This window comes from Bipolaris maydis, assembly GCF_028858645.1.
Source record: "Bipolaris maydis strain C4 unplaced genomic scaffold PSV08scaffold_3, whole genome shotgun sequence".
In the NCBI taxonomy this organism is placed as follows: Eukaryota; Fungi; Ascomycota; class Dothideomycetes; order Pleosporales; family Pleosporaceae; genus Bipolaris; species Bipolaris maydis.
In genome coordinates this window covers 2,920,576-2,933,407 of record NW_027093859.1, presented here as the reverse complement: position 1 = coordinate 2,933,407, position 12,832 = coordinate 2,920,576, and the positions used below count along the sequence as shown (strand labels likewise).

At 51.3% G+C, this 12,832-nt stretch overlaps 5 protein-coding genes across 5 annotated transcripts; 2 read left to right on the top strand and 3 right to left on the bottom strand.

Moving 5' to 3' along the window:
- Positions 1–55: 55 nt before the first annotated feature.
- Positions 56–974, top strand: PSV08DRAFT_400167 (uncharacterized protein; the record flags this gene model as incomplete). The annotated part of the gene is made up of 1 exon (XM_014219785.2): positions 56–974. The coding sequence occupies one exon, from the start codon at positions 56–58 to the stop codon at positions 869–871; it is 816 nt and encodes a 271-aa protein (XP_014075260.1). The 3' UTR covers positions 872–974.
- Positions 975–1,316: 342 nt separating this feature from the next.
- PSV08DRAFT_360373 (uncharacterized protein) lies at positions 1,317–3,715 on the bottom strand (the record flags this gene model as incomplete). The annotated part of the gene is made up of 6 exons (XM_014219786.1): positions 1,317–2,552; positions 2,599–2,696; positions 2,866–2,971; positions 3,019–3,183; positions 3,230–3,430; positions 3,485–3,715. The coding sequence occupies 6 exons, from the start codon at positions 3,713–3,715 to the stop codon at positions 1,317–1,319; spliced, it is 2,037 nt and encodes a 678-aa protein (XP_014075261.1).
- A 1,656-nt stretch (positions 3,716–5,371) lies between these two features.
- On the bottom strand, positions 5,372–9,089 carry PSV08DRAFT_386911 (uncharacterized protein; the record flags this gene model as incomplete). The annotated part of the gene is made up of 3 exons (XM_014219787.2): positions 5,372–6,019; positions 6,067–6,755; positions 6,807–9,089. 3 exons carry the CDS (start codon positions 9,087–9,089, stop codon positions 5,575–5,577), a joined length of 3,417 nt encoding a protein of 1,138 aa, XP_014075262.1. The 3' UTR covers positions 5,372–5,574.
- A 765-nt stretch (positions 9,090–9,854) lies between these two features.
- PSV08DRAFT_360371 (uncharacterized protein) lies at positions 9,855–11,230 on the top strand. Its single transcript, XM_014219788.2, has 3 exons — positions 9,855–10,094; positions 10,263–10,498; positions 10,618–11,230. Exons 1-3 carry the CDS (start codon positions 10,067–10,069, stop codon positions 10,939–10,941), a joined length of 588 nt encoding a protein of 195 aa, XP_014075263.2. The 5' UTR covers positions 9,855–10,066; the 3' UTR covers positions 10,942–11,230.
- Positions 11,231–11,241: 11 nt separating this feature from the next.
- Positions 11,242–12,021, bottom strand: PSV08DRAFT_279548 (40S ribosomal protein eS26). The gene is made up of 4 exons (XM_014219789.2): positions 12,003–12,021; positions 11,788–11,950; positions 11,590–11,692; positions 11,242–11,537 (listed from the first exon to the last, which is right to left on the bottom strand). Exons 2-4 carry the CDS (start codon positions 11,936–11,938, stop codon positions 11,423–11,425), a joined length of 369 nt encoding a protein of 122 aa, XP_014075264.1. The 5' UTR covers positions 11,939–11,950; positions 12,003–12,021; the 3' UTR covers positions 11,242–11,422.
- Positions 12,022–12,832: the final 811 nt, after the last annotated feature.

Genomic DNA, 12,832 nt, shown 5'->3' with positions numbered 1-12,832 from the left:
CTACACCAAACGTCCCAAACACACCAAACACCTAAATAATCCCCCCAAACCCACCATGTCCTCTCTCCTACGCCTCTCAGCCGCTCTACGCACCCTCCGCACCCCCCATCCCACCACCAAACCCCCCGCCTTCTTCTCCCCAACCCGGCCGCCACCCCGCTCCCTCAACCTCCCCCGTTCCCGGCACTACTCCTACCACAACCCTCTCCCCTCCTATGAATCCCAAGTAAGCGCCAACACCAAAGTCCTCTACACCCTCATGGGCACCAACATCGCCGTCTTCGGCTACGCCATGTACATCCAGCAGCAAGCCGCACAAGGCTTCCCTGGGCCATGGCACCGCTTCCTCCGAACCTGGACGCTCAATTACTCAGAGTTCAAAAACGGAAACTACATTCCCATTCTCACGGCGAACTTTACGCACATCAATGCTTTCCACCTCTTTTCCAACCTCTTCACGTTTTATTTTCTCGGCCAGTTCCTCGCATCGGCTGCGCCGCTCATTACGCCAGCGAGGTTTTTGACCGTCGCGTTGGGATCGGGCTTGTCTGGGAGCCTGGGGTACTTGCTTTCGAGGTCATATAAGATGAGGGACCAGGGCCCCCGCGCGCGCGATACAGTGAGGGGAATGGGGTTTTCGGGCGTCGTCATGGGGGTTAGTAGTTTGGCGGCTTGTTTGGCGCCGCATGCCAAAGTATATATCTATGGGATTGTGCCTGTGCCGCTTTGGGGACTGGTTGCGGGTTACGCGGTGTATGACGGGTATTTTGTTAATAGTGCGAATACGACGATTGCGCATGGGGGTCATTTGGGGGGTTTGGCTTTTGGGCTTTTGTACTATTTTGCAAAGCTGAGGGGGATGAGGTTTTGAATGTGAAATTAAAGCTTCAGCTATTCGAAATCTTGTGTAATTTCAATTTCCCATACTATCTCTTTACCAGGCAGTAAGTACCACACCTACGTCCATGATCGAAAAAAAAAACTGCAAACAACATAAAATCTATTACCAGCCTCCAATGTGCTATAATACACACGTCCAAGTGCTAACATTTCCTCAATCCCATTTTGCATGTAATCCCCCCAACAAAGAGAACCAGGGAACGCCACTTTATTAGACTACTCAGCAACACCATCGTAACCATTCTTCGAAAACACAATATTCTATTCCCCGGGGAATTGACAAAGGAAAACAAAGTAAGTGTCTGAACTCGACAACTGTGAAAACATATTCTGAATTGGTCGTCTTAGCAACCTGAGATCAATGCGTGCTGAAAGTGGTTAATCACTTACAAGAAGGCTGTTGAGGTACAGCTCAATCAGCTTTTTCGAAAGGGACTAGCTATCTCCTGCTCATCATCTATCTTGGCAGTTGGCTCGTCTTTTGCGTGGTCGTCAGGTAGAAGTATAGGGTTTGGTAGACCTTCGGGTGTCCATGATCGGTCTTGCGGGCTGGCTGGAGCCACTGAGGCTTCTTTCTGCTCTTTTGCATCCTCCTTCTGCACCTCTTCAGCTTTCTTCTCTTCTGCCACCTTTTCTTCGGGCACCTTCTTCTCATCCTCCTCAGTCCTCGCATCCGTTTCCACCGTCACTACTTCTTTGTCCTGCTCTTCTTGTTCTATTTTCTGCTCTTCTTCTTGCCCAACCTTCGCCTCATCTTCGACAATGGTCATGTTCTCCACTGGTACTTCCTCTTTCTCTGTGATTTCCACTTTCTCTCCATTATCTTCCTCGACTTTCTTTTGTTCCTCAACATTATGCTCTTGCTCAGCCGTGTTCTCTGTTTGTACCGAACCCTCTTCTACAATAGACTTCTCCTCCTTGTCCTCCTTGTCCTCCTCTCCGCCATCCGAACTATCCTGTATAATCTCCTCAGACAATGCGCTCTTGCGTGGAAGGGGCTTCTTCCGCTTTATATTCTCTTTGTCCTCGTCAGTATCTTCGCCAACAAGCTCCTCAGACCGTCCGCTCTTCCTTGGCCGACCTCGCTTCTTGGGCACCTGGCCCTTTGCCTTCAACTTTGCTGCTTTTGCTGCCTTCTTCTTCGCAGCAAGCGAATAGTCTTCATCTTCATCCGAACCTTCTTTCTTCCAAGCGCGTCCCTTGCCCTTGAAATGTTTCGGCTTGGTGGGTTCTGATTCGGCCTCTTCTTGTAGCAGCGCCATGGCTTCTTCGTCCAGCGAGGCTAGTAGCGCATCGTCAACATTCCTGCTAAGCGAAGCGATAGATACTCTTCTGCTCTGTACGACAGGAGACGACATAGTTTCTTGGTCATGGACATCAACATTACCTGGCGCTACATCCTCAAACAGTTGTGAATCATGGTAGTAAGGCCTCTGTTGAGCAGGCTTGCGAGTGCGCAGGCCACGTCGGGTTGATCCCGGTGCGCTTGTCGAAGCAGGTGAAGCAGTGGCCGAATCTGGATCGCCATTTGATTTGGGTGTGGCGTCTGTATGAATAGAAATTCTCGGCTGGGTACCCTTGCCAAACGTGCTGGGTGTAGCTTGCGAAGAAGCATTGGCCTCGCCAACGTCCTCTGTCACAGTTTCTTCGGACTTTGACTTTTCAGTAAAGAATTGATAGCGGTAGAGTAAAACGTACAAGTTCCTGCTTCTTCGGTGTCTTCCTGGTACTTAGTTTGAGAATATGGCTCTTCTTGGGCGGATTTGCAACTGGTGCCGTGACCGGAAACTTCGGAGCTGTAAATTAGTTAATCATTTTTTCAGAATATAAAAAAAAACCAAAGCAAACGGAATCTAGAATTCCGCAGTCATAGAAAAAGGGTGGTTGAGGGCCCGAGGTGAACAGGCGGCATCGCATTACAATGTGGGGTACGAAGTTTCACACATGGTTTTGTGCAACACGTACCAGAACGAACAGGCAACGGAGACGCAATCGTGGATTTCGTAACCTCATCGATCGTGATGTCCATAGGATCGTCGAGCTCATCTTCAGGCGAGATGGTTTCTTCCGACTGCACGCGTGTTAGTGAATGAAAGTGAGATGCACATTCACACTCACAATAGGCTTCTTCCTAGCCTTACGAGTAGAAGTCTTGCGTTTGCTATTCATGGTAATGGTAATGGTAGGAGCCGCGGGTGTTGCAGTCTCAGCTCCCGGTGTTGAGGTTTCAGGGTCTTTGGCAGCGTCATCACTATCACTCGCTGATGCGATAATCTCCTCCGACTGACAAAATTAGCAATTTTGAGCATTGTGCGTGGATAATACGTACAAGTGGCTTCTTTCGCGCCTTTCGCTTCTTCTTAGCAGAGGGACTCGAGTCTTCTAGGTTCCCAGGCTTAGACGGCGTTGCGGTTCCAGCCGAACGCGGTTGTCCATTGCCATTCATGGCTGCTGATTTCCTAGGACGACCAACCTGACCACGTGGTTTGGTGGGTTGAGGTTTAGCTTTGACTGGCTGACCATTTTCGTCCTGGTGTTGTTAGCAAACATCAAAAAATGAACTTGATGATAAAATTTGACGCACACTGGAATCCGACTCTTCAAAAATGCGCAAAGTCGTATAGTAAAGCGAGAGACCGCTGGCATGTTGATTCGACCGCCTCCAGTCGTCGTAGGGAAGGCGAGTGTCGGGATTTGCTTCTTTCCAGGCCTCGTACTCCTCGAAGCCATGCTTGTCCATCCATGATGAGGACTGGGCATCACGAGACTTACGAGTACCCTTCTTGCCAGAAGCTAAATGACCGTTGGGCGCCATGATGATGCGGAGAAAAAAAAAGTCGGAGAGATAGTAGAGGTTGGGCGATAAATAGAAAACTGCAAGGACAGACTAAGGAAAGTGGGCGTGAATGAGTGGCACTGAGCAAAAAATGCGCAGTAAGAAATCCGGGCGACTGAAAGTATGAAATGAGCGCGCGTGGGTTTGCGCGCGCAATTGATGAATGTGGAGTGGAAAGTCGGTGTCGTGAAGAAAGAAAGTCCAGGTCCCAAGTCCCATCCGAGATGATCCACGCCTCGTGGCACGTTAGCTCAAAACCAACAACTTGTCGCCGGGGGGCGCGAGAAAACAAGCAGCAGGACTTAGCTACTCAGAAGAAAGCAAATGACGTCAATGGAAACTTAGGTTGAGCTGATTCGCAGCAGGCATGCCGAGCTGGATGAGGGAGTGGAATTGTAACGGAGAGAAGGGTCCGCGTACAAGGGAAAAGGCAATGCGCTAATAACAACCTCCAATTTCAGCTCGGCCACCTATCGAATCGAGGCATATCATCGCCTCCGGATCCACTCCTTGTGGTGAGACACTGCAAACGCCAGGCACCCTGTTTGTATCTTCCGATAATGTGGCTTTCTTGGACTGACTCCTTGAGTCGCATTTCAGCTGCATTATGGTAAGGATAATTCGGACTTGTTGATAAGCAAGCATGCGTCCTCCCTCGTATTCTAGAATTGCATCTTATTGCAACATCCCGCGTGTCTTCTGCCTGTTATCTCACATCTATAAAATACTAACTTTTTTTCCCAATTCATGGTGGCTGTTGTCTTCACAACAACTATCATTCTTCGGCGATGCACTCGCACAAACATTGCACTTCATTTACATGCTACTCAAACTCTATTAAATTGATTCAGCTACGGTAACGCGCAGCTGAATATAGTCGGACTTGGTATTACACTTTTCAAGATTTTTTGTTTGCCAACTTTCCATGATACCCCGTCGTCTTCGTTTGTTCTCTTTGGCCCAGCTGGCATCCTAGCAGCTCTGCAAGTCGCCACTTCTCCTAATATTGCCTTGACCGCTGAGTTGATCGACAAACGATACACGTGAACACTGAACAAACGCACGAGGGCACAGTCCACGTAAACACCACTCAATTTCCAACATATCCGTAGATCGTCAGCACCTAAACATCGAACCCTGCAAACACAAACGTAAGTGCAGTCACCCTGTTTCTCCGAAGTCTCTGCATACATGGCCAGACCGGCCTTGAAACACCACATATAAAGAACGTCACTCATCACGGCATTCACTCTCAAGAGCCTAACAAATATGTTCAATCCAATATTTTCATAACGCACCCCGAGGTAATCAAAAATGACCTAGACGTGAAAACCAACCACACTCAGGAAAAAGGGGGGCACCACAGCGCGAAATGCAAACATGGGTATACAGGGTCCACAAAGTCTCCCCAAAGTTTCTCTCTCCCAGTCTAGTAAGACAAAAAAAGCGCCCAGCTGGACCAACAACGAAGCCAGGTCCCCCGTCAGCTTTGTGAAAATATGGAAGTTAAAAAAAGACACATAGACACACACAAGGACCGGGAAAGCAGAAAAAAAAACGCCGAGAATAAGATGATAGTACCGCGAGATTGAAAAAAAACAATGACATAACCCGTAATGAGTCCCCAAATTTCGTCGTCATCGGAAGGAAGCAGCAAGAACAAAAACTTTCTCGGTTGATTAAAGTAAAATGATTGCGAAAGAAAACGCATGATCTCTTGTCCCTCAGAGTCATCGCAGCATTTTGTTTTAGAAAGAATAAAACCCTGTGAGAGAGATTGGCCAGGTGAGACTGGAATTCCTATCAAGTCGACGAAGCTCGTTAGAGACTTATTGCTCCTAGAATGACTCCGGTGGACTCGGCATCCCGTGTGCGCTGCCATCTTCCTTTTCTGGCTCTTGCAGGTTGTGGTTGTCTCTCTGCACTGGTTCAAGTTTTAGTTTACCAATGGGTTTCCCAATGCCTTTCATGTAACCACTCTGATCATTGCCATTCTCGTCCTTTTCTTCATCGAGCTTGCGCTTCTTACGCGCCATCTGTTGCTGCTCTCTAAGCGGACGCTTGCGAGGACTCGAAATCTTGCCAGTAGGTGGCAAACGAGGCTTGGGAAAGCGTTGCTTGGGCGGAAGATCGTCGTCTTCAACAAGCGGCTGGCTGTTGTTGTCGTGGAGCTTGCTGTAAAGCCAGCTCTGGAGAAGGCCGATCTGGTGCTCCGCTGTCTGAAGAGTAATAGGTTCAAATTTGGGTGGTTCAGGCATGATAACACCAGTGGTGGCAACGTTGCTGGGAAGGTTAGCATAGTCATGATACAACTAAATTGTAGTACATACCTGTTGTCCTGTCTAGCGTAGGCATTGTGTACCCTGTTCTGGAGCAGATGCAATGGTACACTGGCAGTAAGTCCAAATTCAACGTCAAGGCCAAGTTCCTTGAATCCGAAGAAGTCCTCGCCAATGTCCTCAGCAAAGTCACCTCCCACAAACTGTTCGCTGCCATCATTGAAAGCTCCGGCACCGTCAGCGCCAGCATTCTCGATTGCTGGACGCAAAAGCTCGGCATAGTACGACCGCATTCTGTCGTGCATGCCGGCCAGCTTCGTTCCGAGTCTTTCGACGTCGTCCTTGACGTAAGCCTCCAAAGACTCCAGGTCGACACCGTTGGCATGCAAAGAGTGGAGTACAGCTTCTTCTTGTGTAAAGCGCGGAGTCCAGTTGGTAGTTTGACCATTTGGAAGCATGATTGGAACATCGGACTTCATCTTTGGCGTTTCACGGTAGACCCCAAGACCTGCAACAACATTGTGGAAAAACTTTGCCGCAATGTCTGTTACTGCATCCAGAGCTGAGGGCTGGAACTCTTCGAAACCAGCATGATAGAATATCTTGCCGACACTTCGTTGAAGAGCAGCGCGACAGATGTAAGGAGCCATGATCGGACCATCTTCTGAAGTGACCATTGGCTCGATGTCTGCTTCCATGAATGGCTGCGGCTCATATCTTTGAAATTGATTTTGATACAGCTACGAACAGTCAGCGATCAACATCATCTTATCCATTGACGGATATCTTACCTGCGACTGAAGTTGCATCTGTTTAACAATGCCAATCTTTGCGCAAATCTTCCTTGTCTCTTGCAGTGTATGGTTGTTACTGTCAAACTTATGCACAAGTGCACTGTCTGGTGAGACGAATTGTCCTTTTGGGAAGACGCGCATGTACTCTTCGACTTGCGGAATCACTTGACCCTCAGCGTCTTCAACCCATTGCAAACGCTCGGAGAGGTCAGGCATAGCGCATACGGGGTCATAATAGTCTGGGATCTGACGCTCTTCCTCACCCTCAATGCCTTCGGCAAGCGACTCTCCAGCAATTGTCTGAACACCATCTTTGCCGTCAAGTGCGGTGGCTGCTCCGTTTGCAGATTCCTCTTCGATGGCTTGCTTCTTGTGTCGTAACCATCTCCGCATACCAGCTTTTGTGCGCAGGATGGCTGGCTCATCGGGCTGGAGGTGGTCATCGCGGAAGAGCCGATGTCTTTCTGATGCTATGATAGCTCGGTCTTTCTTCGTTACTTGTTTCCATGTTTTGTACTCCAAGTCATCCAAGTCTGCATCCTCGTCCAAAGCATCATTGACTGAGACACCAGTGCCATCAGCCTCCGAGATGTCTGCTTGACTGCCATTGATGCCGTTTTTTGAAATACTGTTGGGTCCCAATGGGGTTCCTGAGCCGGGAGGGGGTGTTGAGAAACCATTCACGCTGCCTTCCATTTCCGAGTCTGCCCGCAAGAACTCATTCTTCAGGTTGGAGACTGCGTTGTTCAAGGATGGAACTGGTGGTTTTGTTTCGGGTCCTGGTGTGTCCTCCAGGCCTGCTGGATGGGCTTTCCTTGTCGTGCTTGAGCCTTTGCCTCCTTTGCTTGGGGCTTTTCTGCCCCGAGAAGCCATAATAGGCTCTTCGTCTTCACTGTCGTCTGCGCCATCTGCATCAGCGTCGCCATTGCGCATTCTTCTCTCTTCCGCCTCAACCTCTGCACGATCACGGACAGTGATGTCTGGAATGAGGGGCACAAGCTTCTCGGTCTCTTTCTTCATGTGTAGAGCCTTCTTGCGCAGAAAATGGCTTGGGTCGGCATTGTACTTTAGACAATTTGACCAGATGAGCATGAGATCATCAACAAACTCCTTCTTGGACTTGTATTGCAGTTGTTTGAGCTTTTTCATCATGGTGCCGATATCCATCGGATGCTTGATGACGTTGTAGTAGTCGGGGGCTTCCCGTTTGTTGACACGCTGGAGGAATGGGTGGGCATGCTCATTGGCTTTGAGCTCCATGAGAACCTTCTCTGTGCTCTCGTATAGCTCCTCCTGGCCAACACGGTCCTCGTTAGCCCATTTGCTCCTGTTCTTACGGACTTCGCTGATGAGGCTGCGCAGCTGCGCGTCCGTGGCATGGACGCGGTCTCTTTGGGCATCAATACGCGATATGAGGTGCTTGAGGGTCAGGCTGGACGCGCCAAGATTGGTGGTGCTCAAGGTCCCTTGCTGGGGGGCAGCAGCGGCAGCGGCAGCTGGAGCATTAGCAGACGCGCCAGAAGTCTCTGCTTCTACCTGTCGGTCGAGTTCGTCAAGCTTTTGTTGCTCCAGCATCGCGTCCCTGTCGCTCTCGAGAGAGTAAAAAAGGGTGTGGAAGCTGCGCTTGGCGGCATCTTCGGCGGCCTTCTTGTCTTGTTGTAGTTTCTTTCGCACATCGTCTGATGACTTTGCATGGTCTGAAGAAGGTGTACCTGTCCGGTCGTGGCCGGATTTGTTCGATGTGGATGGGACGCGGAGGAGGCTTGGCGTGCTGGGAGTGGTGGCGGCAGCAGCAGCAGCGGCAGCGGCACCATTGGTCGCGCTTTTCGATTGCAGTGGTGAGGTCTGGCTGTCGTCGTCGTCATCCTCGTCGTCGTCGCCGTAGTCGTCTTCGTCAATTGCGCGGGTGGGCTTCCTGGGTGTGATAGCCGGGCGCGCGTCATGCGCCGCCGGGACATCATCGGATGACGGCCCCGGCGCATTATCTAGAGCATCAACAGCATCGCCCTGGAATGTTCCTCTGAGTACTGCTGCCAGACGCGCTTCGGTGCGCCGATAGTGGTCTCGCCAGCGCGTGGCTCGGGGGTCCTCCTCGGTCGTGATGTCTCCCCCGTCCCCTAGATGGTTCGCGTTGGAGGCGTTTGACATGGCCTCATCGTTCAGCGGCGCATTGGGAGTGCGCAAGTGGGTCGCGTTGGGAGGCTGATGCGGGAAGCGGGCATGGCTTGGGCGGTCTCGCGAGGATGGCGGACATGATGATGATGATGCAGCGAGGGACATAGTCGTCGTCGTCGGTTGTGGGGGGGTCTTGGCAGTTCGCGGCCTCACGGGGATGGCCCGCCTTCAGGGCGACGTCCAACCTGGTGCAGGTGTCGCGACGCGATAAAATCAAGCATGGAAGGAAGGTCTACGTCGAGCGAGTGGATTTCTGATGGCTGCGAGATGAAAGACGTGGTGTGGGCGCGCCTATTGATGGCCGAAGATGCGGCTCGTGAGTTTGGCGTCGTTGTCTTAAGCAGGTGGTCCAACTGTCCAGTCTGGCTAGGTAGGCACGCCTTAGCTCCGTTAGCGATGCTCCCGCAGCGAGCCCCATGCTTCACCCACGCCCCAATATCAAACGGCCTCTGCCACCACATTTCCCCCACAACGACACTTGCTGGCGCGCAGATGCTTTCGAGGGCACATGCAACGGCTTTGCCTGGCTGCTACTTATTTTCATGCGGTCGGCAAAAAGCCATTGAGCGAGCTGGTCGGCACTAGCATTCAGGGCGCAACCATGGTAATTCGGTGTCTGCTACGCCAAACGCCTCGTATTTCTACCAAAAGCCAGGCATGCAACTGCTGGTCGTGCTACACGCCATGCCCAAAGAACTGCTCAAGTGGCTGTGCGGACGGGGCGTGGTAATGCGAACACGTTCAGGCCCTGTGGAGCGCCGCCTTGTCATACGTACATAGCAGCGCCCCTGCAACTGCAGGACTACTTGAGGCCATTCAGTTAGGTCCATGCATGTATCCTCGAATTGAGACGAGCCCAGCACAGAGTACCCCAGGTTTGTTGATTTTCACAGGTTCCACACGTGATCGACAGTAACGTTGCCTGACCGGGCTTAGCTCATCCGGCCACGGGCAGGTTCGCCAGATGCCAGCTTGTGACATGAACGTTGCAGTTCCGCGCTGCGCCCGAATCTGACAGTTGTTTTCCCGTACCATAAGCATGAATTTACCTGTCCGGACCTCCTAATCCACTTCAACAGCCCATGATGCGGATACGAAAACCATTTGCTGGTACGTAGCTTCCAACGCCACAGAGCCAGCGAGCTTTGAACACCTCTCCGCGCACAGCGCATATGCGTGAGCAGTAGATGGCCATGTTCTAACCTTCCCACTGTCCATGCTGTTCGCTTGAATTTCCTCTCTCGACAGCTGCATAGGGCCATGCTAACATCCCAAAAGGTGCCTTTGTCGGCCTCATCTTCATCAGCGCAGCCGCGGGCTTTTCCCCACCAGACTACAAAATCCCCACGTACAAGCAGTCGGATAAGGCGCTCCACTTCACAGCCTTCTTCTTGCTTACCCTATGCTTCTACTGGATTCTCGAGACAAACAGGCGAAAGGTGGTGCAGCTAACCTTTACCGTCTGTACGCTCGGTCTGGGATTTGCCAGTGAGGTCATCCAGGGATTGTTGCCTGTAAGTTTACCATGGACTTTTACAAGCCTGCCGGAGTTCCTGAGAGCGCAGTACGCATACATGCACTGCAGGACGATTTCAAGCGAGGAAGATGACGAACAAAGCTAACTCGCGTCCAGATACATCGCGACTTCGACTACTACGACATCGTAGCCAATGTCCTCGGCTCTCTCCTCGCACTAGGCCTTTGCAATTGGTACCATAAGCGCATGCTCGAGCGCAAACGAGCTGCACGAGGATACACTGCAGTTGCTGGGGACGAGGAGAGAGACATTGAGTTGGGAGAGAATGTCGAAGGACAAGAGTCGGGCGTTGTCAGACCCACGGTAGACGAAGAACTCGACCGATGGGACGAGAACGCTGAAGATTGGGAGACGACGGAGCCTGAAGCCACCAATGGGAGGAAGAGCCTAGACGACGACGGAAAGAAACGGAGTGACTGAGACCGAAACTGATATGATACACGGGGATCCTACCGTCGCTGGTGGGGTGGGAGGATAGATGCTCTTGATATTGCAGCAATTGATATTCCTCCTGTATGCCACGTATGTTGCATCCTTGACGTCACTTTGTTTCGCGCCATGTACCAGACAAGAGTACCTTTCTCTATAACCGCGAAAAGCTTTGGAGCCCCGATTAAAAGATCTGCTGCCAAGTGCAAGTGTCCACTCCTGCCGAGCGAACGCATGTATATCACCATAGTAAATGAAAAGATGATGCAAGTCGACTTGGATATTCGTTTACAAGTTCATAGCTAGCTCTCGGTGCTCAAGTAGGCAATTCCGAGCGAGCCTCAACCATGATTCGTCATTTGGCCTGCCCTATCTTCCGTGGATTCACGCATTTTCCAGTATGACACTCCGAAAGAACCATAAGACCCACACCAAGCGCCGTGATCAATTCCTTTCCATACCCTCGCCCCGCTTAAGCAGTGGTGGTCTTAGCAGCAGCCTGGTTGGGGTTGATCTTCTTTCCGTCCTTGTTGTACCTAACACGTGGGGGAGGAGCACGGTTGCGGCGTCCTTCGCGCGAGCGGACACTGGGCATGTTAGAATACGGGCGCACCAATTCCTTGTGGAGGCGTGACGTACCGAACAATCTTGCCGTGGATAGCGCATGAGACGCAGTACTGGAGCTTCAGGTACATCTTGGGGACAGTGTACTCGGGGAAGACGGAGGCATCGGAGATATCACCTGGTCTTGTCAGTCTTGGATATCCAAAATTCGCTCGCCACCTCGCTGTCCATGGCCGTTTGGTGCGGTACGGGGGGGTCGTTTGTGAGACGTACGGATGGCGGCAGACTCAACCATGTTGCGGATGGTGAATCTCTTGATCGCCTTGTCCTTGGGAGTGCATCGCGAGCAGTTGGAGCAACGGATGGGCTTGACGTGGCCGCGACCCTTCTTGTTACGGCCGTTGGACGCTCGCTTCTTGACCATGTTGGGCTGATTCTGTCGAACGATGTAAGCGGATGTCTAGGTGAGCGAGGCACGGAGTGCGTACTGAAGATGTGGAATCTAAAAGTCAGCAGTGGGGTGTTGTCGTGAGAGTCGTTCCTGACGTCGGATTCGTGAAGTCGGGATGCACGAGTGTCGAAATTCGCTTAGAGAGGTGCGGATCTAATCTTATCTCTTGGCACTGATGGTGCTAGCCGCATGTGGCTGCACTGCCTCCCCTCGACTGTGAATTGAGGGCCGCCGAATCACTTTAGAGCGTGGACGAAATGCTGTGCATAATTCTGCAGGTGCAAGCTGTCATTCGATGGTAGCCCCTATTTTTTTTGTCAGAGCGTAACGTCGGAGCTTACTATCGCTGACATGTGATTGTGAGTTTCCTTCATGGTATCCCATGTACTTGTATTCAGCGAACGACAACTTCACTTCTTGAACAAGACTGTACAAAACAATTGTTAAGATGAGAGGACTGGCTGTCTCGGGCCCATGGCTATTCCGTATAAGAACACTCGGCGGGTTAAATCGGAAAAGGAAGACTGGGTATATTCCGACATGCAATCGAAAAGATAGAAGCGTTGTGGCTTCACGGAGACACGCTTGCAGATGTGAGTCAATGCGTGAATTTTCCATGTGTAAGGGGGTGCATCTGCTTCTGCTGCGTCCACAGGCTCACAAGAAGGCCGATCAGGGAACCAAAACACATGACTTGGAAGAGATTGGAGATGCGATCTTGCTTGTATGATGGCGATTCCTGTTGCTGCACGAGACGTGGACACGTCAGGTGCCGCGGAAACTGGGAATGTGGTGAGTGGCGGTCTGGGCAAAGCGCTTGATCCCTAGGGATTGTTTTCGTCTAGCAGCTATACCCTGGCAACCACA